This window comes from Neophocaena asiaeorientalis, unplaced genomic scaffold (assembly GCF_003031525.2).
Source record: "Neophocaena asiaeorientalis asiaeorientalis breed wild unplaced genomic scaffold, Neophocaena_asiaeorientalis_V1.1 scaffold523, whole genome shotgun sequence".
NCBI classification, from domain to species: domain Eukaryota; kingdom Metazoa; phylum Chordata; class Mammalia; order Artiodactyla; family Phocoenidae; genus Neophocaena; species Neophocaena asiaeorientalis.
In genome coordinates this window covers 92,522-119,675 of record NW_020175436.1, presented here as the reverse complement: position 1 = coordinate 119,675, position 27,154 = coordinate 92,522, and the positions used below count along the sequence as shown (strand labels likewise).

Below are 27,154 nucleotides of genomic sequence, written 5' to 3'. Positions count from 1 at the left end.
CCTAAGGAAATCAGAAAAGAGACAACATGAAATCTCTAGTCCAATAGAACAGATGATTTAAAAACTGATCTTTGGTTCATTTATAAAAAAGATTGGAAAGAAACGTGTCAGAACTCTAATAATGGTTATCTTTGGGTGGCAGAATTTGGAGAGTTTTTTTTTTTTTTTCCTTCTTTCCTGCATTTCCCAAATATTCTATAATACTAATGCGATGGTTAATTTTATGTGTCAACTTGACCAGCTGTTTGGTCAAATATTATTCTGGGTGTGTCTGTGAGGGTGTTTCTGGATGAGATTGATATTTGAATTGGTTGACTGAGTAAAGGAGATTGCCCACCTCAATGTGGGTGGGCCTCATCCAATCAGGTGAAGGCCTGAATGGGATAACAAGGCTGGTGAGAGAGAGCCTCTCTGTCTTCAAGGTGGGACATTGGTTTTCTCCTGTCTTCAGACATAGACTCAAACTGGAACTACACCACTGGCTGTCCTGGGTTTCCATCTTGCCAACTGGAGATCGTGGGATTTCTCAGTTTCCATAATTGGATGAGCCAGTTCCTTATAATAAATCTCTTTTTATGTATAATATATATATATACACACATACATACATATATATGATATATCAGTTTAATATAATATATATACGCATATATCCTATTAGTTATGTTTCTCTAGAGAACTCTAATAGAACTAGTTTTGCATTTATACTTTTACTATCTTCTACAATATTATTTCTATAATTAGAAAATAACTTTTAAAATTTATCTATGCAAATTTCATAAGAACTGTGTACTGTGCAAAGATAGCCTAACAGAATTAATCCCACTGAGAGCATTAGTATTTCATTTCAGGTTTAATTTTGATATTTATTCTAACCACATACATCTGAAGGCACCTAGAGAGTATTCACCTCAATATTATTTACATAACATTACTCAAAGCCTTTACTGGTTTGTTTGGTTTTTTTTTTTGCGGTACGCGGGCCTCTTCACGAGCTTAGTTGCTCCGCGGCATGTGGGATCTTCCCGGACCAGGGATCGAACCCATATCCCCTGCATTGGCAGGCGGATTCTCAACCACTTGCGCCACCAGGGAAGCCCATGAAGTCAGTTTTAATTATGTACCAACAATCCTCTTCTTCAGTGCTTTTAAAATTGGCAATAGCAAAAGTCTTAGCTTTGTTCTTAAAACAGTCGGCATTCAACAAAAACTTATTTAAGGTTGCATGGTGGCTAGGCCTTGGGGCAACACAGTTAACAGTAATGAACATCCTTTTTAAGTTTACCAAGTGCTGTGTTAATGACTATGTTCTTTAGTCCTCCCAGTGACCCTGTATTTTGGGTACATCAGCCGGCTTTATAGTGGAGGAAAGCGTAGAGGGCAGAGATGCAGTGGCTCACCCAAGGTCACATGAGCTGGGAGGGCGCAGAGCTGGGGCTTGAACCCGGGGCTCCTCCTTCTAAATTTTATGCCCTTTCCTATGGAGTGTGACATTGTCCCCCTGCTTGAAGAGCTTGCTGTCAAGATGAGATGGATACACAGGAAAAGACCTAAGAGTATACAATTAAGCATTAAATCTGAGTGGTATGTTCATTGGCTTTCATCAATTATAGCAAGTCTCGCCTGACTTGTTCCATTTTAAAAACTGAAGTTCAAAGTTGGAAAATAATTCACCCACATAGTTAGTGGCAGCTCCAGAAAAAGAATCCTGGAATGATGGCTTATGCTTCAAATGAGGCATAAACATAGACATAACTACAGCCCAAGAAGCAGGGTTTTGAGGAGGCCCAAGTGAAGACAGAACTCCCCTCTGCCCAGATGTTCAGGAACAACAGAATGTAATGATTCAGAGGGGAAAAACTTGTGTTTGATTGTTGACTTTTTGTTAAGCCTTTACAAAATCAGTGATTCTCTTTAGGGTCCTCAAAATCATCGATTTCTTCTACACAGAATGCCAAGAACCGGATGTTCTTTCATAATTAACGTCTTCCTTCTTAGGTCTGGGGGTGGGGGGGAGGGAGGGAGGAGGAATGGGGAGGGTGTGGGAAGAAAGAGGGAAAGAACAGGAAGCGAGAAAACAGCAGAGGAGAGAAAAAAACCCAAAAAACCGAAAAATTGGGTTTTGCCTTGCTCAAGTTTATTGTTATAGTCACCATTTTTTGATAATTTTTTAAGGGCCAGGGTCTAAACGAGGTGTTGTATTTACATTGTCTCACAGGAACATTCGAAAGGTAGGTATTGCCATCATTTTAGACAATGAATTTGAAATTAACTTGCTCAGGATCACGCGGAGCTGGGATCTGAATCCAGGTCAACCTGACTCAGAGAGTCTGAGTTCTCAACCTCTCCAAAGAACTGCTCCCCCATTTCCAAGCTCTATCGGCAGAGACCCCAAATATTTCCAGATGCTCTCTTTCAACTTGGCCAAACAATGGCTAACCAGTTGTTCCCAAGCTCCTTGGAGTTCTTTGTCTATTAAGGTGCGTGGTCTGTGAATTAAGATTCTTTTCCCATTGAATTTTTAATGCAATTGAGAGCCAGCACTGCTGATTAAAGCACAGGATTTTATTTGAAGTAGAATTAATGCTGGAACCAGAAGGGTCCGGTCAGAGTCCCTCAGAACTTCACATCTCTAACGGATACGTCACCCCAGTGGATTGCGTCGTTATTATCCTTCTCTATATTAAGGCATAAGAGGGTTGAGCCAGACTGATAAGCTTCATGTCGCTGGGGAGTGACAGAACAAATCCAGCTTTTGATTGCTTCTAGAGAGAGTCTCTGACCAGAGCAAAAGGCAAGCCCATAGATACATCTCCAGTTTCTCAAGTCCTATCCACTCAGACACATTAACAATATCATCAGCACACCCTGGGAAAATAAATTTTCATTTCAGAAATTAACCTTACCAAAGGTATCTGAAGATAAAAGAGCTGGTTCCCAGCAAAACTGTACAAAAGGATTATGACCATTTTGAAATCAGGTTCTGGAGAGCTCATCAGAGTGAGAGAGAACTGTGAAAACAAAACCCCTAGAGCTTAGGCCGCAGAAGCGTATGACAGCTGAGTAGAGATAAGAACACACACTGACCCAGGGGCCCCGGTAGAGTTGCTTCTTGTTTAATTTTCTAATTTTTACAACAGAATGTGGTCAGCCATCTAGAACAAAAACACCATTTTTTGTTAAGAGTGTTATTTTGGAAAGAACCCAGGACTTAAGATCTGGGTTCAAATCCCAGTTCTACCACTAACTAAGGTCCTTTGGGCAGTTTACTAAGCACCTTGATTCTTAGTTACTAACTGGACAATTTACCAACTAATAAAACCTACTTCACGATGCTAATGAGAGAATTTATTGGAATATTTTTCAAAGCAACCAGCACTATGCCTGACATAATCTGTGCTCAGTAAAAGTTGGTTGGATCATGATCTGAATTTGAGTCAGAGAAACACTGTGGAAGTACTTCAAACATTTCCATTACGATATCTTAATAAGTACAGTCGTCCTCCAGATCCTTGGTTCCAGGCCCCTCCACAGTTCCAAAATCTGCAGAAGCTCAAGTCCCATATCTGTGATTCTGCATCTGCAAATTCAACCAACCACAAATCTTCCAGTGCTGTAGTTCGTATTTATTGGAAAAAAATCGGCTTATAAGTGTACCCAGGTAATTCAAACCTATGTTGTTGAATTGTAATCACTGTGATAAGTTGTTCTGTGTTCTTAGGAAATATACACTGAAGAATTTAGGGGTAAAGAGATATCATATCTGCAACGTTAATTATGTGTTGCAGAAAAAAATTTATATATATATATATATATAATTTATCTATCTACATAGATATGCCTATATCCATCTATCTCTATGGAGAGAAAGCAAGTAAAATAAAATGCCAACATTAGGGGAATCTTAACAAAGTTATTTGTACTATTGCTGTAACTTTTCGGTAAGTCTGAAATTATGTCAAAATCAAAAGTAACATGTGGGACTTTGGTGGCGCAGTGGTTAAGTCTCCACGCTCCCAATGCAGGGGGCCCAGGCTCGATCCCTGGTCAGGGAAATAGATCCCACATGCGTGCCGCAACTAAGAGTTCACATGTCACAACTAAGGAGTCAGTGAGCCGCAACTAAGACCCGGCGCAACCAAAAAAATAAATAATTAAATTAAAAAAAAAAAGTAACACGTAATGTTATCCTGTTGAATCCCAAACACTCAACAGGAACTTTACACACATTATCACTGCCTAATTCAATACCGCCTCACACAATTGTAAAAGACAAATACTACTATTATTCTCATTTTACAAATGTGGCAACTGAGAGAGGTTCAGAGAGGTGAAGTAATTCAGCCAACAATGCAGTAATTGGGACACCAAGTTTCAAACTCAAGCCTAACTTCAGATTCTTTGCTCTTGACTCACAGTCATCCCACTGGCTATGGGCATCAAAAGAACTAAGCAATTGATTGGGACTGACGTATACGCACTACTCTGTATAAAAGTAGATAACAAATAAGGACCTACTGTATAGCACAGGGCACTCTACTCAATCCTCTGTACTGGCCTATATGGGGAAAGAATCTTAAAAAGAGTGGATATATGTATACGTATAACTGATTCACTTTGCTGTACACCTGAAATGAACACAACGTTAGTTAGTTTCATTGGAGTATAGTATAGTAACTATACTCCAATAAAAGTTAAAAATTAAAAAAAACAAAAGAACTAAGCAAAATTGACAAAAAGATTAGGAAGCAGAGAGTTTTAAATGTTTGGGATCCATGTGTACCCAGGTCTAGGGGCTGCTTGAGGCAGTGGGTCAAAGGGGGCACTGTCTTCAGGTAAAATGCTGACCTCAAAATGGGATAAGATTCTTGTCACCTGCATTTTTAGAAAGCTCCTTGACCAGTTTAAAGGGGATCACACTTCGAGCAATACCGAGTGATTGCCTGAGATTCCCTATCCAGCCCCTCCTCCTGAGTGCCTATCCCAAGGGTGTAGAATGCATTTGGATCATGGGCTTTTCCGATAGAAACAATGGTCACAGCACCTAATGCAGGTATATTAGAGCATCGCACAGCTCCCTCATCCCCTCAGCAAGCATTTATTAAATAAGTTCTGTGTCCAGCAATGAGCTGGTTGGTGGTGTTGCTACACAATAAATAGAAAGCCCAGCTGGTTGGCAGCAGGTTAGGTGGTAGAATATCATATATCCCACACAAATAGCACGGAGAGGGCAGACACAGAGGCCCTGTGATCACAAGACCTGGTCGTAGCCTTGCCTTTAGAAGCTGTGTGACCTCAGGCAAGTCACTCCAACTCCCAGGCTGTCAGTTTCCTCACCCGCCAAGTGAGAAGTTTGGAAAAATAGTCGCTGACTTTTTTGTCTTTTATCTCCATCATTTTGTGATTTTATACATTGCTTTATACAATCGTATATCAGAAGTCTTCCAAATTACAAGTGCCAAATAACATAGCCCCAAATTTTATAATTGACATTTTACAGCGTCCATGTCTGTGGCATAGAAACATGTTACAGGTAAAATGGGGTCATCATGACATATAAGATACATCTTTTACGGAACTCCCTGGTGGTCCAGTGGTTAGGACTTGGCACTTTCATTGCCTTAGGTCCCAGGTTCAATCCCTGGTCGGGGAAGAAAGATCCCTAAAGCCGCGTGGCAAGGCCTTTTTTTTTCTGCAGTACGCGGGCCTCTCACTGCTGTGGCCTCTCCTGCTGCGGAGCACAGGCTCCGGACGCGCAGGCTCAGCGGCCATGGCTCACGGGCCCAGCCGCTCCGCGGCATGTGGGATCTTCCCGGACCGGGGCACGAACCCGTGTCCCCTGCATCGGCAGGCGGACTCTCAACAACCAGGGAAGCCCACAATGTTATATTTTTAAAAAGACCAATTCCCAGTGCTTTTTGCAGAAGCTATTGGGGTAAGTGGGGAAAGTTTCCCCACATTTAGAGGCTAACTTCTTTAGAAGGGAGATCCCATGCTCACCCTGAAATTTGTTGGTACCACTGTCTGAGCTAGAACCAGGAGCTGGCGGGACCCCTTAACTTTACCCAGCCTCTCCACGCTACCACACCAACTAAATTTATGCTTGACTCTCTGGTAATTAATGATCATTTAATAAACATTTCTTTGTCTCACAGAAGACCTGTGCCAGTTCTACCTCCTGGACCTCCAGACAGAAACGGCAACAGCTGACCACAGCTCAGATGAATTTCTTCCCGTGCTTGAGGTGCCTGTCAAGACGGAGAGGTGCCTAGCTCGAAATATCCCCAGAATTAGATTTAGGAAGGACAAAAAAACCCTGATGGAGACTCTGCTCTTTTGCCAGACTCCCGTGAGAAGATTCTGGTAAGCTTCCCCAGTCCTTGGCTAATGTGTACACCTGTCCCCTCGCTGCGAAACTACAGGTGGATACATTTTGGGTGGTGAAAATATCCATGTATTTGATTTCCATGGATAGGAAAACACTAGAGCAAGGCTAACAGTTTTGAATAAGATGATATAAGATGTAGGCAAAAGCGAGTGCACTCCGTACAGGATGACACCACCAGTCACCTCACTGGTCACACATACGCCCCCATAATTTGCTAGAAATCCAAACTAGGAAGGAGGAGTGTAGTAGGTTGTACTGCGCTTGAGATTTACATACTGATGGGACTGATCTCCTTCTGGAGACAAGCAGGACGAGGCTACAGACTAAGGACGTTGAAGCAAGACTAGAAGTGGGGAGAGGCCCCCCAAAATGGAGCAAGGGAGCCGTTGTGTCTGGAGTCAGGAGGTCGAGGGCCATAGCTCTCCATCAAGGGCATTTCTGAGAACAGTGGCAAGTCTCGCACAGAAAACATCCTCATCTTCCCTGCGTAACTTTATTTTCCTCTTTCCACAACCCCCAAATCTTTGCCTCTCTAGTTATAGCATTTCATCAAAGGAAAATGGACTTTTAGAGTAGGACAGTCTCCTGATTCTAGCTCTACCATGTACCAGCTATCTGATCATTTTTCTTTTTTTTTTTTAGTATTTATTAATTTATTTGGCTGTGCCGGGTCTTGATTTGCAGCATGTGGGCTCTTAGTTGAGGATGCGGGATCTAGTTCTCTGACAAGGGATCGAACCCGGGCCCCCTGCATTGGGATCCTGGAGTCTTAACCGCTGGACTACCAGGGAAGTCCCCCAACTATCTGATCTTGAACGAGTCACATTACCTCTTAAAGGCTCAGCTTCCTTGTCTGTAATATGGGCATAATAATGAGATCACATAAAATGAGGGCACATGGGAAAACACCTACTACCGTGATTACACTGTAGATAAATGGTACCTGAGAAAGGAAATGGGCTTCTGTCACAAAGTGCAGAAGGATGCTGGTCTGTGAAAACAAGAGGCACCACATCTGTATTATCTGATTTTTCATAGCAGCGACACGTAAAGTAGGTATCACTAATATTCTTACTTGACAGACAAGGTAGCTGAGAATCACAGAGACTTTTATTGTTGTTCTAAGCACTTTAGTTTCTTAAACTTTTAATTTTAAAATCATAATAGAGTCACAGCAATTGCAAAAATAGTAGAGGTGTCCTGGTCCCTTTCACCCAGCTTCCCCCATGCTCACATTTGACTGACAGTCCGACAGAGGCTGTTGCCATTTCCTGAGATGCACACCTCAGAAGTAGAGCTGAACCCTCTGAGGCTGACAGTTGGGGGCATGCTTGGGGCCACTGGAGGGCTTTTCTTGGTATAAGGAATAAAGGAATCGGTTTCAGTGCCCTGGGGAGACTGCACTCATCCTCTGATGGGAGACTTATGAGATGAGGCAGTAATTGAGGTTCGCTGACGTGGTTAGAACACTTCTGCCTCAGAAATGGAAAGTGGCCCTGCCACTCCAGTTGTCAGTGATCCTGCCAGTGGAGACTGCCAACTCACTCCATGGTCCTCTACTCTGTGAACTAGGCCCTGGATACCAACCAGCTGGGCACTGGGTGATGAAACCTTGCTATTTTATTACCAATTCCTCTGGTTCATTAGTCCTTCCATCCACTCTGCTCACCCTTCCAAGTTTGAAGTGTGAATCCAGCCAACGTATATACTGTCTGAATCCAGCCAACGTATATACTGCCAACATATATACTGCCAGTTCCACCCGCCCCTTCTCTACTCCAACGTGCGAACTTGGAAAAGAAAATAGCTCCCACATTTCTTACTGCACTCTTTATTGGGTGGGAGTTATTTCATCAATCACTAACATCCTGCTCGGACAACGGGTTCCCAGGAAAGAGGAAACTTGATCCTTTTCTTCAGCGCACACATTGCTTACAGGGGCCACTCTATCCTCAGGACAGACCGTGGTGATGTCTCCCAAATACTCCACAAGCGTGGCCTTCTGCTCTGTCGGCCACGATGCTCCAAAGGCCAAAAAACCCTTATGGAAAATTAACTACATCGAGCGGCTCCCCCAACCCACCTGTCCCCATTCCCATGGCCCACGGGGAGGCCACACTTGTCCACTGAATGGGAACACCCTTCTGCGGTGGCTGCATCCTAACCTGGTCTAGGGTCTGGGGGCAGCTCGTGAAGCTGAGGAAGTCTGGGTAATGGTAAAAACAAAGAATACTTGTATTCCTTAAAAAAATAAAGGAGAAATGTTCTCTCTGACCCCCACCAAAACAAAAACCTTTGCTGCGAAAAAGCGCCCCGCTCAGCTGCAATAAGGTGAAAGGTTAAATGTGGACAGAGTAGTCATATATAAGCAGTTTTTTAGTTTTCTGGTGGGAATACTTAACAACCTAAGTATGCTTCCCCAGGAGGTAATCTATTATATTTTGTCCAATTTCTTCCTCCAAAAACTGAATCAATTCATGATGTAATGCCCAGGGGAGAACAATCTTCTGGAAACTGAGTATCTTTCTGGGGACAAGGTTGAGGAAAACATCTTAATATTGTTACAGCTTTGGCCTGGCAGTAACAGCTCTTTGCTTGTGGCGATGGCAGGACAAGAACCGGGAAGGCAGCAAAATGTCAAAGGACACACGCCTCCGAACTGTTTGAGATTTGCCTAGAATTGTTTTCTCTCTTGGAGAAATACAGGCTATAAATCCGTTTGGACATTTACAGGACAGCTGCAGGACCCTGGGCACGCACTTCAGGGCCTGAGTTGAGAACGCTGCTTGTTCAAAGTGTTGGCATCTAAATGTAGATGTCGTCCTGATTTCTAGCTTAAGATGTATTTCTTCTGACTTCTTTCCTTCTCCCAATCCTCTCTCCCCCCAAAAATTAAATTAGAGAACAAAGCGTAAATCAACACTCATCATTCACTTCGCTTTAAGGAAATAGAGGCAACTTCTATTTGTGAGAGGTTCTGGATGACTTCAAAACCCCAAGTAGCTATTGACTTTAAGGGCTCCTCCAACTAAACTTTTACAAGAGCAGCCAACAAACACCCATATGGCTTGGCCTTCTTAGGCACCTCGGTGCTGGAGGGTAGATGGGGCAGCTGAAGCAAGTGAAATAAACAAAAGGCCCCTAGTCTCTTCCAGGCTCTATCGTTGCTGGCTGCCAAGCAGAGAAAATCACTTCCCTCTTGTTCATCTTATTTATAAGATAGAAATAATAGTATGTCTTGCTTTGTATGAGATATATGAGATATACATGACAGAGACATGAAAACACATGACAATAACATAGAAGGGTGTTTTGTATGTTTTCCTATCGTGCGGCTTGCCAAGACAAACAAAACAAAACAAAAAATCGGAGGGTCTGGGACTTCCCTGGTGGCGCAGTGGTCAAGAATCCGCCTGCCAATGCAGGGGACATGGGTTCGAGCCCTGGTCCGGGAAGATCCCACACGCCATGGAGCAAAGAAGCCCCCGCGTCACAACTACTGAGCCTGCACTCTAGAGCCCGCGAGCCACAACTAGTGACCCGTGTGCCACAACTACTGAAGCCCGCATGCCTAGAGCCCGTGCTCCACAACGAGAGAATCCACTGCAACGAGAAGCCCGCACATCGCAATGAAGAGTAGCCCACACTCGCCGCAACTAGAGAAAGCCCGCACAGAGCAACGAAGACCCAATGCAGCCATAAATAAATAAATAAATAAATAAATTTATAAAGGAAAAAAAAATTGGAGGGTCCAAGGCTAGATTAAGGGTTATGAGTATAGGTAGGTGGGCCTGGGTTAGCTATTCAAAGGAAAGTTGGGCTGTTTGTCTCTGAGGGGAAAGGCAGCCTCACTGGGAATTGAGAGACTCCAACTGGTTTGGGGAAGGTACGTTAGTTTTAAATCTAAAAATAAATTTATTTAGGTAAAAAAAGGAACCCTTCAGTACTCGCACAGGGTTAAAAAAAAATAGGAAGAATTTAGATAAACCAGAGGGTCCAATAATTCCTACCCTACCCAATGCAAGAAACTCATGCATCTACCACATTTAAGTTTAAATACTAAGAAATTGGAAAACAGCATCTAAAATTGAAAAAATAAGAGCCTGCTTTTTTGTAAGAAGTTTGTTTCCACCCCCATCTCCCCTCCCCTCTTGAACCTCACATTCACGTTTGCCCCTTGACAGCCTGAGAGCCATGGACCTCAGCAACGCCCACCTACCCACTCACGGAGGTCTTCCTATTTCTCACCATCCAGACAGACTGCAAAAAACTAAGCATCTACTCCTTAAAATGATTTATACGTCCAGGACATGCCAGTCATTCTAGTTGATAGGAGTATAATTGGACCTTGCAATGCTTGGGAAGTAGAAATCTTTGCGGTAATGTGCAACATTTCTAACTAAAATGCAAGATGCAGGCAGTGTTTTATCTGTAGTGTTTATTATATGAAAGGTTAACAGCCAATGAAATGATCCAATGGCTCATTTCCGTTCACACGGATGTCTGATATCGTTCAACAGAGCGCTCCATGAAAGTTAGAATTTTATATTTCTAAAGGAGGACCTAAAATGTGGATTGAAGTCTGTTCTACCATTCTGAGAGGCAGATCGCCTGGCTTAACAATTTACGTTTTCAGTATTTCTCAAGTAAGGCACAAACCAAGAGCCTGTTGGTCGTAGGTGACCATAAATTTAATGTTATTATTGTGACTAGTAAAAAATATATTTTGCCCGGGGCATGAAGCACGATGGCGCATTACAAAATGAATTATCTTGATTGTGCAGAGTGATTCTCCCTACAGATCCAAAGGGTGGGAATACGTAACAACCTGGGTGGGGGTGGCTGGAGCCGGTAAACAGGGTTGGAGGCATCATCATAAAGGAGTCGTTGATAACACTAGAGTGGGTGCTTTGGGGGCCAGAGAAGGCTGCCATCAAGGGAGTTTTATGGCATATTTGCTGGGTCTGATATTCCTAGAATTATCAGATTCTTAATGGCCTTTCTAAATGTTTAAATACTTAAATTCAAGCATTTATCACTCTTCAGGGACTTCTGTAGAATTTATTTACATTAGGAGTTATTATTATTGAAAAGTTCATTTTAAAAATACTAGCCAAAAAAAGTAGTCCATTTAAAAGTATTACCACAAATGCAATTCTTTAAGACAAATATCTAACGTTTCAGAACAAATGCCACCTGCAAGCGGTAAATATGTGTATTAATTTTTCCCCACAGTATTTGCTTTGGCTGTGACCTCTCCTCACATTCAGTTGGACAAGGGCTAAAAATTGTCAAACCAAATTCTTGTTTGAGAGCTGAGCTCTAACTACTGCCAGTTTGAGAGAAACACACATCCAGGTTTAGGGAATATGTTTTGTTTGTTTTGGCTGTGACATAGGGCAGAACAGTTTCCATCCCATTCGAATGCATTCAAGAGAGTTTGAAATATTGCACAATAAAAGTCATTCATTATATCTGTCTCCTTTCCCTTCCAAAAACAAAAATGGCTGCCCAGTTCCAAGTCTACACAGGGGGCAGGAAGAAGGGGGTCACAGGGTCACTGGAAATCACCCAAGACTAACACCAGGTTTTTCAGGTTTGAGTTAGGGAATCCTTCTGAAATCTTCATTCCCCATGTACACTTCAAATAAGAAAAGACTAGTCACACTGGATTATTGCTTTGTTATGAACAATTGGAAAATGGACGCATTGTACGTGTTCTCACATTAGCAACATCCAAGAGCCTGGCAGCCAAGCTAAACTTACTTGAGCTGAAACATCTTTTTACTCACTTTCTCTAGGAAGTTTCAACTGTTTGACACCAAACTTATACTCAAAAAAATAAAAAATTATTTCACTGTTTGGACCATACATTTGAAAGGACCTAGTTTTTCAGACGTCTGATGCTCCTTAGCAGTTACTTGATGTGTCTAAATAGAGAAAAAATTGACATTTACTTTGTGTTTACCAGCAAGCATCTGGGACATCAGAACACTGGAAATGCAGTTTGTTTTTAAATGTCAGAAATAAAGACGCCACTAACAGACCACTACGCTTGACAGGACAGGACACTGCCAAAGTGAATTTTTTTTAAAAAAGCAAATTTTAGGTGGGTGAATAAAGCTGTGAGAATAAAGAAATTATGAGATGCAATTGGATGTTAACTGCTTTCTTTACATTTTGGAGCTTAAAAAACTCACATGCAAATAGAGTTAGAAATTTGGAACTTAGAACAAAATGATAAAGTCTGAATTTTCTTGAATTACATCTAAAACCCAAAAGCCAGCTGTTTGCTCCCCAGCAGGCTACTTGTATCATAGAGAAGTCAATTAAACCATTTAGTCAGACAACATTGTGCCATGGACAAATGAGAAAAGGGAAGATTTAAGAAGGCTGCTTTCAAACTGGTCACCGGAAATTTTGGAACTCCCAACCTACTCCTTAGAAAATGCAAACTTGTATTTGTTTTTTAATGTGCATGCTCATTTATTTTTCCTTTTCATATGTGATATAATGCTTAAAGTATCAAAAAACAGAAGCAGTTCCAAAAAAATACTTGCTTCCCAATATCCTAAAATTTTCCAAAAACCTTTCTAATAAATCTTAAAATTAAGGTCATAGCCAGGCTAAGTATGATCTTGGTTGAAGATGTGGGACAAAAATATGTATCACGAGGGCTTCCCTGGTGGCGCAGTGGTTGAGAGTCCGCCTGCCGATGCAGGGAACATGGGTTCATGCCCCGGTCCGGGAAGATCCCACATGCTGTGCAGCGGCTAGGCTGGTGAGTCATGGCCGCTGAGCCTGCGCGTCTGGAGCCTGTGCTCCGCAACGGGAGAGGCCACAACAGCGAGACGCCCGCGTACCGCAAAATGTATCAAGAGAATGGCAGTAATTACTTATCTTCTCACTGAAGCTATTAGGTTATTTGTAGTTTGTATCACAATTTCATAAAAAAACAGAAAAGCATCAAAGAATGCACAGAATTGAACACACCAGTGAAAAATCATACAAACTTGAAATTGTTAGGCCACAGTACAACGAGTCCTTCTAGAGCCAAGTGAAGGCTCTAAAAATAATCTTCAAATAAATCTAAGACCAAGAAAAAGAAATTCACTATCTTTTTGTATGTGCAATTATTTATCGTAATTTAACTTCATCCCCTAAAATCTGCTTACTTGATCTAAGAATCTAAGTCCAGAGTCAACCTTTCAGACATACTACAAAGAAATCTGGTAGCACAAAAGATAGAAATGCAGAAGGATTTAAGGAGAGAGATTTCTTTAAAACTTTGTTATGGACAATTCACAATCTCTAGTTTCTTCCGTTGCGGAGCACAGGCTCCGGACGCGCAGGCTCAGCGGCCACGGCTCACGGGCCCAGCCGCTCCACAGCACATGGGATCTTCCTGGACTGGGGCATGAACCCGCGTCCCCTGCATCGGCAGGCAGACTCTCAACCACTGCGCCACCAGGGAAGCCCCACAATCTCTAGTTTTGAATCCATGCTTCATCCAGATGTATTCATAGGTTAGAATATAATGGGAAGAAAAATACTTAAAAATGTGTGTGAGATGAAGCCAACTCAACACTGCCTAGTCTCAGTAAATAATAAGGAAAAGACGTTTGGAATAGAATGCTGCTTTGGGATCCCCATTTCTCTAAAACTCCTATAAGTGAACTCTGTTCAAGCATCACTTCTTCCGGAAAGAAACAAGACAAACTTACCTGATCTGAAGTTGGTGCCACTTGAGGGTGGAGCGGTCCTGGGCATTCCTTTATAATCATACCCTGTATTGTAATTCTGTACTCCCCCAACCCTTTAGAGAAAATTGAGCATCTTTAAGGCAGTGATCACATTTAGAAATTAATGCCTGGCACATGTACTAATGAATCTATGATCTGCTCACCTGGGATGACCTGATGCAGGGAAGTTTTCCCATGTTAAGAAATAATTCTCAAATGCTAAGGCTACTTTCCAAGTAAGGACAGCGACAATTTTTATACTAAACCAAACTATAATAAAAATCTTAATTTATGAGAAGAATTGAATCAGACTTATTAGACAATTTAATTTTTAGCAAACAACTCTGAACCTTATTTTAATTCAACGCATTTCATTTTCTTACTGGTATATATTACACAGTGGTCAAGAGGAGAATTTTTCTCAATGACTAAATCTTAGCATCTCAGGGTGACAATTTTAAATCATGAACTGTAGCAAACCCATTTATATGAGAAGTTGGGCTGAGTATAGGTATAGGTACCCCAAGAAAGTTGGTTTCCTGCCCATATTTCTGATAGCTTATTATTACTGACTTTTTGCCCTAAACGATAATGTATGTCTGGGTGTAATTGTAGGTTCCACATAGAATTGGTTGGTCAATCTTTTGCTTCTACTGGCCTCCTCCTTCACAAAAAGAACTTTAAACAAAAACTATGACATAGATTCACAGTAAAGGGGAAGGCAAGCTTTCCTATAGTAATCAAGATGGTGTGATGCTGGTTTAAGAACAGACATAGAGATCAATAGAACAGAATCAAGTCCAGAAATAGACCTACACATACAAGGTCAACTGATTTCAACAGAGGTGCCACTGTAATTCAATAAGGAATGCAAAATCTTTTCAACAAATGGTGCTGAATGACTTCCACTGAAAAACCCAAAACAGGGGCTTCCCTGGTGGCACAGTGGTTGAGAGTCCGCCTGCCGATGCAGGGGACGTGGGTTCGTGCCCCGGTCCGGGAGGATCCCATGTGCTGCGGAGCCGCTGGGCCTGTGAGCCATGGCCGCTGAGCCTGCGCGTCCGGAGCCTGTGCTCCGCAACGGGAGAGGCCACAACAGTGAAAGGACCGTGTACCGCAAAAAACAAACAAACAAACAAAAAAACCCAAAACAACTTCATCTCATACATTGTACAAAACTTAACTCAAAGTGGATCTAACACCTGAGAGCTAAAACTCTAAAACTTCTAGAAGAAATTCAGGAGAACATTTTTGTACCCTAGAGTTAGTTAGTCAAAGATTTCTTAGGACACAAAAGTATGATCCATTAAAAAAAAAAGGATAAATTAGACTACATCAAAATTAAAATCTGCTTTTCAAAAGACACTCTAGGAAAAAACACAATCCACAGACTGGGGAAAAATATTTGCAAGATACATATCCAATAAAGGACTATATCCAAATATACACAGAACTCTTTCATCTCAAAAACAAGACAACAATATCAACAAAAGGAAACATAGGCAAGAGGTTTAAATGGACGCTTCAATAAAGAGGATATAAGAATGGCAAATAAGCACAGGAAAACAAAGATGTTCAACGTCATTCGTCATTAGGGAAATAACACACCAAAATCCCACTGAGATACCACTGCACACCTACCAGAATGCCTACGAGGAACGAGGCTGACAACACCTCGTGATGATGAAATCGTGGAGCAACTGAAACAATATGCTGCAGGTGAGGATGCAAACTGGTGCAGCTGCTATGGAAAAGCTTGGCAGTTTCTTCAAAACTTAAACAGACCCCAGCCATACGTCCCAGGAATCCCACTTCTAGGTATTTACCCAAGATAAAGGAAAACATGTGTCTATAAAAAAGATCCATATGTGAATGTTTATAGCAGCTTTATTTATAATAGCCAGAAAATAGAAACAACCCAAATATCCATCAATTGGTGAATGGATAAACTGTTGATACATCCATAAAATGGAATACTACTTAGCAACAAACAGGAACCAATCACTTATACAACATGGACGAACCTCAAAAGCATTATGCGAAGTTTAAAAAGGCAGACACAAAAGGATACCCACTGTATGGTTCCATTTATATGACATTCTGGAAAAGGATAGAACTCAGATGAGTGATTGTGAGGGGCTGGGGTTGGGGGAGAGGGACTGACTGCAAAGAGGCAGGACGAAACTTCTTTCCGGGTGATGAGGATGTTCTACCCCTTGACTGGGGGCGGGGGGTGTCATGGTTACATTCAAACTGCTAGGCTTAAAAGGGTAAACTTTACTGTAGGTGAATGACACCTCAATAAACCTGACTTTAAAAAGGAAAAGGAAAACAACAGCTCTTTCAATACAAAGCATAAATCAGGCATTATTAAGTATTTCCTCCTTGTTATGCCAGGTCTACAGCTGAAGTCTGGGCGTTGGGGGGGTGGAGGCATTCGGTGAGAGAAAATGGAAGCAACGTGTTTGCCAGGTCAGATCCAGAGAAAAGAACCGAATAACCACTTAATTTTAATTTCAAGGAATTTATCTTACATCGTCACGCAGGCCCAGTGTGGCATAATTTTCAATTACAAAAAACTGGAGGCAACTAGCGTCCACCAGTAGGGAGATGGCTAACTACATCATCGATATCCAAATTATATCATTCTATGCAGGGGTTATAAAGACTGCAATGGCACCAGGGCTCCCCACAATGGTATTATGTTGAATAAAAATTTTAACTTGCAAAATGGAACATAGAGCGATCCCATTAGAAAACAACAAAACCTATGTTTACACAGGCAAAGGGTCTGGAAGAGGTTTGCCTGCTGTTACTGGTGTTGACACCTAGAAAGGTGGGGAGAGAAAGGTGTAGCTGCAGGATGCTTGCATTAGGTGGAGGGAAGACACTTTTTCATTATGCACGGTTCTCTACTTTTTTCAGTAGACACATAGGACTTTTGTAATAAAAATGAGTGAAAATAAAAGTTAAGGGGAAGCACCCGTAGCAACAGTGAAGAGCTGCCCTGGTTTAAGGTAGTGCACACAGGATGAGAACTTCAGATGTCATGCTGCCATCTTCTGGAACAAGCAAGAATCTATGGGAGCAGGAAAAGATAAAAGTAGAAGCCATTCTAAGGCAAACCGTCAAGGGTTACTGCGCTAGAAAAGATAAGGCAAATTTTTGATTTAGCCATTAATGAAAAGAAACAGTTAAAAACACACAAGCATGATGACATACAGAAATCATTAACTTTTCACAAATTTTATGATACAAATAGATGGTGGATAAACCTCCAAGTTGTTTTGATTTCTCAAGACTTCTTTTTAGGAAAACAGCCCATTTGTTATTTACAGATAGCAACAAAATATTCATAGTGAAATATTTTAAAACGAATAGAACTTGTAAAGTGTTTATCTTTCTAACTGCAGATACTTGAAAATGAGAACAATTTTACATTGGAAAAACCAAGCCAAAAAAAATCACAACCAAAAAAAAATCACAGGCCAAAATGTCTCCTTCATCCTCACTAGCACTTTTTGGGAAATAAAGCACGTGAAATTCTGAAAATTCAAATACAATTTAGATCATATATCATACAGTAAAAATGGTAGAAAATAACAGTAATTTTAACCTTCCTATGAACAAACAACAAAAAATTTTTAAAAAACAAAACCCTCTAACATTGTATGTTTCTGAAAGTTTTTTTTTATGACCAAAACCAAAAAGCTTCATAAGAAGTTTTTTTTTTTTTGGTTTGTTTTCAGTGGTAGACATTTGCCAACCGTACCAAACTATAAATGGGGGGGAAAGCCCATAAATAATTTACGTGTAAAGATAAAAGAATTTTTGAAACAATCCACCCTTTAGCAGGAGAAATTGGGGATCACTTTGAGTGTTAATGTAAAATACATTAGTCTTTAGCAGCAGGAGTTCCAGACCTATTGGTGCCAAGAAGGTAACAAATAGTCTCTATCTAAGGCAGGGGAAATGGGCGCCCAGCAGGAGCTTTCTTCCCTGTTGTGTTATTTATAGAGAGCCCTATTTGTTAACATGTTTCTGCTATCACAGGAGTAGGAGAGTTTAATGATTTAAAGGATTTCAAAGACAACTGTTTAATGATACAATGATTTACTTGCATTCACAAATTCTAAAAATATAGCAATTTAGATTTTCAAACTGCTGTCACCAAAACTGTGATAGGATATACTGCTGAAGCTTAACTGGACAAACCAAAAAAAGTACTAGCTCTTGGTATGGTGAAATAAAAAGTCAGAAAGCCTGGAAAATGCCATGCTAAAAAAGAAATCAGCAACCTACCACCATGCTTCATGTTAGTAAACCAATTTGTTCGGGTCTTTTAAGTGAGTTTCTGGATTTTTTTTTTAAAAGGAAAACCATGAATTCAATCCCAAATTACCTGTGACTAATCTGAATGATCTGGGAGATGAGTCTTCAACTAGACTGCTTATATTTTCACCAAAAACCAAACCCCTACTTCCTACCCCACAAAGCATACAAGAGTGTTGTGTGAAGGTCAAAATGCTTTCATGTTAGTTATTTCTAAATTATATATTCACTTTATAATGACAGATTTGCAATATTCTGGTTATTGAAAGAATTTTCCAAAATCCCATGTTTAAGATTTGATTTTAATCTATTAAAATAGAATTTTTATTTGAGACAAAGTATAGTATTAAAGCTTCTCTTAACTTTAACCCCAAAAGGAAAAAAACAAATTTTATCATTTCCATCTTTCCTACTTGTTAAAAATTTTAACCCGTTTTTTGGGGGCAACCTTTTAAAATAAAAACATACCTCACCCCACTTTCTTTAACAGTTTCAACCTTATATTACCTTCAATTTTCATAAAGTTACATTAATTCTAACAATTTGTTAAAGACCAAAACAAAACACTCTTCTCATCCAGATATAACAAGTCAATTCTAAAAGATGCTTTTTTTACAACAGAAACTCTAAACCTTCAGTGATAAATATGTACTAACATGAAATAAAACTTAAGAGACATGCTGTTAGGTCTAAAAGCAATCCTTTTTAACAGAATACCAATAAAGCTTTTATCATTTGTGGGGAGAACATGTTTAATACAACGCTTTCAGTTTGAAAGGTGGAGAAATTCACTTATTTCTACTTAAAAGTAGGTTCTACTCAAATAATTTTATTTGAAACTTTTAAAACACTGAGGTTGAACAAAGGATGGGAACTTGGATGAAAGACTCTTTCAGGCAGGAATGGTTGGTTACCTTCTCTCTTGCCAAAACGTTCTGCAGGGAATGTCAGTTACTGCTTTAGTTCTCTGATATGTCCGATTCTCTCGAAGTCACTTGGAGAGCTTCCTTCTGGTTGAGAAAGGTGGTTCTTTTGCAGCCTCTCGACTGGGTGGTGTCTTTAGGATCTGCAAGTGTAGATGTACAAAAGCTCTTCCGTCTCCTCCCAGGTAAACTGGCAGCAGCAGCAGCAAAGCCCTCACTGTTTTCTTTGCCTGGTGTGGAGGGCAGCACACGAGGTTTTTGCCTGGAGGACCCGTTCTCCAATCTTCTGCTGTCAAATGTACCTATTGTTCTCCTCTTGGTTCTCTGGGAGGTGCCGGAAGCGGGCGGCAATGGAAGGGAAATCCACACCAGCCCTTCGCTTTCCAAACCTTTTTGTAGCCTTGTGCTGCGTCTTACTTTGGTTTCACTCTTTGTTCTCTGAAAGGTTTGCTCAATGGAGTCAGATAAATCTTTATACAGTTGGGAATTTTCTAAACTAAGTTCTACAGAGCTGCTCACGCTGTAGGAAGGTTTGGGATTCTCGATTTTTTCCAAATGTAAACTTTGCCCATCAGAACAAGCCATGGACTGTCTTCTGTATTTCCTTTCTCTGTAACTCACACCACGACTACTTGCTATGGAGTTTCTTCCCAAATCCTCACCTTGACTTTGACTTTCTTTCATGTGGTCAATTAAGACATCTTCTGAACAATCACATTCTTTTTGTGAGTCGGGCATTAAATGCTTGGTCTGCAGTTTTCCTTCTGGAACGACTAAGAAGTCATCCTGGTTTTCACATTTGATGTTTATATCTTCTGAGATTTTAAAGATTTGAAAAAGGTTTTCCATGTTTTGACCAGCAGCAGTAAGTTCTTGGGACTGCATGGTAAAATCAGGTTTTGGATTGTCTGATACAATGGGTGTTTCAGTCACAGAAGGACAAGAAACAGGGCTGTTTTCATTCTCAGTCTCAGTTTTTAGCTCATTTTCACTTTCCAACTTAATTGCTGCTTTTGGAATATTTTTGTTTCCATTAATTTCTATAGTACTTGTATTTGAACCTTGCTCAAAAGTAGCATTAATAAGTGATGAAGAACTTTTCATGTCAGAGCTGCAGAATTCAGACACATCGTATTTATTAAAGCCTCGAACCATCTGCCAATCCTCTGGGTTCTGAGGCAAAATATTATTTCTCTTCGGAAGCTTCACTTCTTCAAGTTCCTCATTTGAGTTGAAATCATCTATGGGCATGTAAATAAGTTTAAATCGAATTAAAAAGTAACAGTGGAAATAAACTTTCACAAATCAAACAGGTGTCAAATTGTATTGTGTCAAGGTTTCAAAGAAATCGCCAAGACCTACAAATGCTACCCTGTACTTGTCCCCATCTGTCATTGTTCTTTCTCTTTCAGTTCTTCCTCACCCCACAGGTTAAGAAAATATGTACTTAATGCATGAATTAATAAAGCATATAACCTGAGACCATGGAAATGAGAACTGTATCTGAAATTGCTTCCTCTACTCTAATGTGCTTCCCATTCTACAAGGTCAATTAGCACGAGGCAGAGACACCTCCTATCTCCCGAAAAACGAATCACTGGAAATCGGCAACATCATGCTTCTGAAACTTTTCCATCAATGTTCCCCCTTGAAACAGAAGAGAGAAAACTTGGAATTCTGGGGAATTTGAGGACTTAGCTAAAAAGGTACTTCTGAACACACTCAAGTCTTATGCCCAGTGTTTAAAAAATTAACATTAAACTGCACCAGACTCTCAAATAGAGCCCTGGTTGTTTCAATATTCTAGAAATCTCTCCCCTTCCCTGCCAATCTCCGAATATAATTCATCCTCCAGGAAGACACGCCATGTGGGCCCTGCCCTGTGTTTCTGGCACACGGTGTCCCATCACAGGTGAAAAACACATCATCAAGGTTTTAAAGTCACCTAACACAGCCAGCCTAAGTGAATCTAGGCTTTATGAGTTCTAAATCTCAGTACTATTAGAAGCCATCTCTCTGGTTATCTCACATAATAAAGTTTTTAATTGGTCAAAGGAGTATAAAAATGTTTTAAACAAAATAAAAACTGAGATAAAACATAAGCTGAGCCAAAAATCTACAAAAAACGTTTCAGTGTGAAAAGGTATGTATACATCCGGGATTTGGGTACTTACAATCATGTCACAGAAAGCTAGAGATTAACATAGGGCAGGGGGCCCTTGGTATCAACCAACCAATATGTCAACTGGGCTCTTTATACAACTTTAAAAATTGATATTCCGTGTATTTTTCGTGAAATTAACATACTAGAAAAGGAAGGTAGGGGAAAGGGATGGAGGGAGGAAGAGAGAAATAGAGAGGAAAGAAGGGAGGGAGAGAGAGAACGGCTTTAGACCCTCATAGCAGATGAAACCATTGGTTACTGATAAAAAGTGTTTCATGTATTTTTGAAAAGAAATTCTCTAATAAGATGCAAGATGTAAAATATACACTAACAGTCATTGTTCAAGTATCTTTGGAAAAAAGGAAACTGTTAGGAACTACAGATATAACGAAAATAAGTCTCAAGGGAAAGGCAACTTGCAGGGGAGGGAGGTGGACAGATCGTTATAAACCAGGTGGTAAAGGTGTAAGGTGAACAAAGAGTTTTCCTGGAAAGGCAGCCAGCATGGCTAAATCCTAAAGGCTAAGCAGCATCAGGCCAGATTTAAAAGAGGTGGGGTGGCCGACGTCCTGTCCCACGATGTAGCACAGAAAGAGGCTAGGGCAGGACAGCTCCACCTCTGCTGGAGCCCCGGGGCCGGAGGAATATGTCTATGTGGGGTGGCCATGTGTTTGTTTAAACTTTTGGGCGTTCCTGAAATAACAAGTAGGCAGAGGCCAAGAGTCTATAATGGCATGTACCATATTCGTCCTCGAATCTATGATAGATCCTATGTGCTATGCTGCAAATGGGACGCAGGCTATAAATACGTGGTGATTGACAAAGGCAGCTATCTTAAGAATGATTACATACAAAATTCACACACGAAATGAACACATACTCCAGCTTTTCAGCATGATTTAGTCAATTTAAACTCAAGCATTACCAACCAGATGCAACTCCAATCCAATTTTTGTCTAATCAGGATACCAACAGACTTAATCTTCCTTTTAAACAAAATTTTCCAAGTAATCAAGTTCAATTTATAAATGTTATTTCTAGAAGATGCTTAGCAGTGCCAACTCTACTGAAACATCAGAGGGCAAGGTTTTTTTGTTTTATTTTATTTATTTATTTATTTAAATGTTGAGCCTTCTTTTAATTTATTTATTTTTCTTTTTGGCTGTGTTGGGTCTTTGTTTCTGTGCAAGGGCTTTCTCTAGTTGTGGCAAGAGGGGGCCATTCTTCATCGCGGTGCGCGGGCCTCTCACTGTCGTGGCCTCTCTTGTTGCGGAGCACAGGCTCCAGACACGAGCCTACTGAGCACAGGCAGGCTCAGTAGTTGTGGCTCATTGTGGGATCTTCCCAGACCGGGGCACGAACCCGTGTCCCTTGCATTAGCAGGCAACTTCTCAACCACTGCGCCACCAGGGAAGCCCTTAATTTTTATTCTTAATCCATAGAAGATACACCTATTACTGAGCCGTCACCTTGTTGACTCTTAGTGATGGATTACAACACCAAACAATTCATTTTACTTTACCAAAACACTTTAAAAAGCAAAAAGAAACAAGGTGAAAGGAAATTCTTTCCCCTAAAATTATATGTAATATTTTGTGCCTGAGTTTTTCTGGGGGGAGGATCCAGAGTGTCCAACAGGTTCTGAAAAGGGTCTAGGTGAAAGTTACAAACGACAGCTTCTTTAACTTAAAATTCTTGTGGGAATAGGAGGGAAAGTTGCTATTTTAAATTTATATACTCTTTACACAATGAATGGGAAGAAGGGAAAAAAGAGAGTGAAATAGCAACAAAGAGGGAGGAGAGAAGAGATACAATATCGACAACAGGAAAAGGCCAGGCTACCTGAACACATCCTCCAGATGCTTGGAACCAGCGGCGTCTCAGATACCTCGGGCAGCTCAGGAATAGGGCTCAGGAGTGGCTTCTTAGACGCAATGTCTCTTTCCCCATATAAAGACTTCTGAACACTTTTTTTCTTTCCCTTTGCTTTCTTCCTTCTGCAACTTTTTAAAACCTGAGAAAATGTATTAAAACACTGTAATTGAGAAAGATGTAGCTCCATGTACAATGTTGACTCAAACTAATTTTTACCAAAAAAACTTAAAGCCTAGTTATTCCATTCAAAATTGTAGGAATCTCAGTCAGGGCTAAAGGGCTAGGTAGCTTACACAAAGTCAAATAAAATATGAAACAGAACTCAATTTACAAATTGTAGAGTAATGGTCTATATTTCCACAAAGCATTTGCCAAAGTAAGTTCTGGGTAAGTGAAAAATAGATGAGATGTTGTAGAACTGGACAGACTTAAGACATGAGGAATTTGTAACTAGGATGTGGTTACGATGACTCAGGATTAACCTAGAATGAGTTATCTATTGGAAACTAGGGGAGACTGTTTTCTGTTCCTAGATCTGGATGAAGAAACCACAGGTGTGTACATAAAATTTGAAGATAACCCAAAGCTGCTTCAAACAACAGGTGATCTAATCAAGATGAAAATGACTAGGTCAAAATAAGATGGAGTTTAATAAGCACAAGTAGAAGATGAGGGACAGAGGTTTGGTAATAACTGATGGAAAACATAGGTTTCTATAAAAATTAAAACTGTTTTAATAACATCTGGAATGCAGTATTCAATTCAATTCTGACTGCATGTCAGTAACTGAGCACTCATGTTCTATGTTAAAAAAAAGTTTCATATGGAGAAGTCTTGAGGGAAACTCAAACATTGTATTGAAATAATAGGTTGTTATGAGCAAAAATGAAATATATTCAACGTCATAATATTGGAAAGAACCAGATTTTAGGTCAACATAAGGAACACACTGTTAACAATTATAGCTTCTGGAAAATGGCATCCATTCAAAGATTTACTGAGAAACTGCTATGTGCAGGTAATAATTTGCTAGGTATGAGATATAAAAACAAACAGGAAGTGGTCTTTAGGGAACTCTTGGTCTAATTTTAATACATACAGACCAGGACAGGCTCTACACAGATTGAGAACACGGAGACCTGGCCTACGGGAGGTTTTCAAGACAGGCTCCACAGGAAATGGAGTGTCTAGGCCAAGTCTTCCAACAAGTGAGAATTGTTTTGGTTGAGGATGACAGTGGCACAGAAGGGCTTTTCAAAGGAAAGAGAATGGCACACGGAACAGGTCTAAGGGAGGTGGCACAGAGCAAAGGGGGAACTGCAATTAGCTGTACGTGGTCAGTGAACCCACAGAGAAGTGGCAGAAGAGGCCAACAAAGCAAGCAGGGCCCTTCTCTGCAATAAGTATGAGCCTGACAGCCACGAGGGTTCACCATATGGTGATTTAGAGAGTGACATCTGAGTTTGCATTTAAGAAAGATCGTTTGGGTGACAGCACAGAAACTAATGGTGTGGAAGATATTCAAGAGCACAGAAGTGGCACAAAACTGTAAGTTCCTTGAGATATTTATAGATATCCTGTAAAAACAAAACAAGAAAAAACATTCCATGGAAAAATAATTTTAGAACTGTACAAGATAAATGTTCCTCTTAGTGATTTACAATATACACTTAACGTTAAATCCTCTAAGAAGTCCTCGGTATAAATAACCTCTATATATGTTAGAAAAATGCTGGGCTAAATATTTTTCCACGAACATTTTTTTCAGGGAACATCTGTTGACTTCCAAGAAACAGTTGGGAAAATAACAGCATGGACAATGGAAATGGAAGCAAAGACGAAAATCTTGATGGGCTCCGCAGATGAACTGCAAGAGAAACATTTGGCTTCGTGTTAGTCACCTTCGGTTCAAACCCTGACCCTGCCACTTTACGGCTTTATAATCTTAGGCAAGTTACCTCACCTCTCTGTACCTCATTCTTCCCATCTGCAAAATGGGAACCACAAAAGCACACACCACAGAAAGTTGTGGTGAGTATTAAATATGTTGATATATGTGAAATGGGGAAAGTATGGCTTGATTCATGGTAAGGGCTATGTGTTAGCTATTCTTTTTCTTTTAAATTCCTTCTTACTATTTTGAGTATTGATACAGAGAAAAATATTTTTAATACTAAATTATGCTCTTAGTATTACCGTGTGACCCAGGCCCTAGTAGGTTGGTTAATATACTATGATCAATGTCATCAGGTTACAACCTCCAGAACAGTTTCTGATTCATAGCTCAGGTAAATACCCTTTTAGCAGGATTTTGGAAACCTCTGTTTACATTAACTGTAAAAGCACCTGCAACAGCGCCTGGCACTTAGCGGCTTCTCAACAAACATACGTGAACAAATGAATGAATGATTGTGAAAAAAAAAGGTACAAACTTCATAAAATTTGCTAACCATGATGAAAGACTAATATTATTTTTTCATGGTCATGGGCCAGGAGGACACCACCCAAAAAGAAAAAAGATGAAAGCACCTGTGGTCTGTCATGAAAATATTATCTAGCAATGCTTATCTTATCCAAGAGAAGGTTGCACCTGCAAAGGCTAGAACCTTATCAACCTTATTGGAGTAAAATTTGAATTTACTCCAATACAAAAAGCCTTGCTGAGACTGTAATAAACAAGAGAAGCCATGTGTGATTGGAATCCTTGGGGAGCCCCATGATCTAGAAATAATGAGACTGGTTTATGACTTGGAGGAGACAAAGGACAACTGAAGATATTATACCTAAAAGGTTTCTATTTACTCCCAAATCACCAGTATTTCTTCTCATACAGTGGAGGAGGTCATGCAACAGAAGTAAATGCTTACTTCTTGTGTTATTTGCACAATTAAGTCAAACTGTTTTCTGAGAGTAGCTTTAAAATTATTTTAAAATAATTAATGTACATGGCAACACATCAAATTGAACAGGAAAGCTTCTGGTGAAAAGCAAACATTTCCCTGTCCCTGCCATTCACTTATTTAATGGTCCATTTTTAGTTCTTGTGGCTGGCTCCATCTCTCTAAATCTCTCTAAATAAGGGGCTGAGATTGCTGCATTTCTTTTTTAATATATATATATATACTTATTTATTTTTGGCTGCATTGGGTCTTCGTTGCTGCACGTGGGCTTTTTCTAGCGGCGAGCGGGGTCTACTCTTCGTTGCGGTGCACGGGCTTCTCATTGCAGAGGCTTCTCTTGTTGTGGAGCACGGGCTCTAGGCACACCGACTTCAGTAGTTGTGGCTCACGGGCTCTAGAGTGCAGGTTCAGTAGTTGTGGTGCACGGGCTCAGCTGCTCCGCGGCATGTGGGATCTTCCCAGACCAGGGCTCGAACCCGTGTCCCCTGCATTGGCAGGTGGATTCCCAACCAATGCGTCACCAGGGAAGCCCCAGATTGCTGTATTTTTAATGTTTAATAACAGAAAATTTCCAACACCCCAAAAATAGAGAGAATAGTATCTTGAACCCCACATACCCAACAATTAGCTCTTATAATTACTAACACATGGAAATCATGATTCATTTATAAGCCCCTTCCCTCAGATTATTTTAAAGCAAATCCCAGACATTACATCATCTCATCTAAAGATCCTACAGTATCTCTAAGAGATAAGGACTTCTTTTTTTTTTTCCAGTAAAAAAGTGAAACATTTTATTACCTGGCATTGTATTTTTTTTTTTTTTTTTT

General features: G+C 40.4%; 1 protein-coding gene across 1 annotated transcript in view; it reads right to left on the bottom strand.

Annotated features, from left to right (window-relative positions):
- Window positions 1–19,336: 19,336 nt before the first annotated feature.
- CDCA2 (cell division cycle associated 2) overlaps window positions 19,337–27,154 on the bottom strand; it is a 50,072-nt gene continuing 42,254 nt past the window's right edge. Inside the window, exons 14-15 of the mRNA XM_024767739.1 lie at window positions 23,392–23,563; window positions 19,337–20,626 (exon numbers count right to left, since the gene is read on the bottom strand). Of these exons, the coding sequence (XP_024623507.1) occupies window positions 19,422–20,626; window positions 23,392–23,563 (1,377 nt within the window). The 3' untranslated portion in view covers window positions 19,337–19,421. The remainder of the gene's footprint in view (window positions 20,627–23,391; window positions 23,564–27,154) is intronic.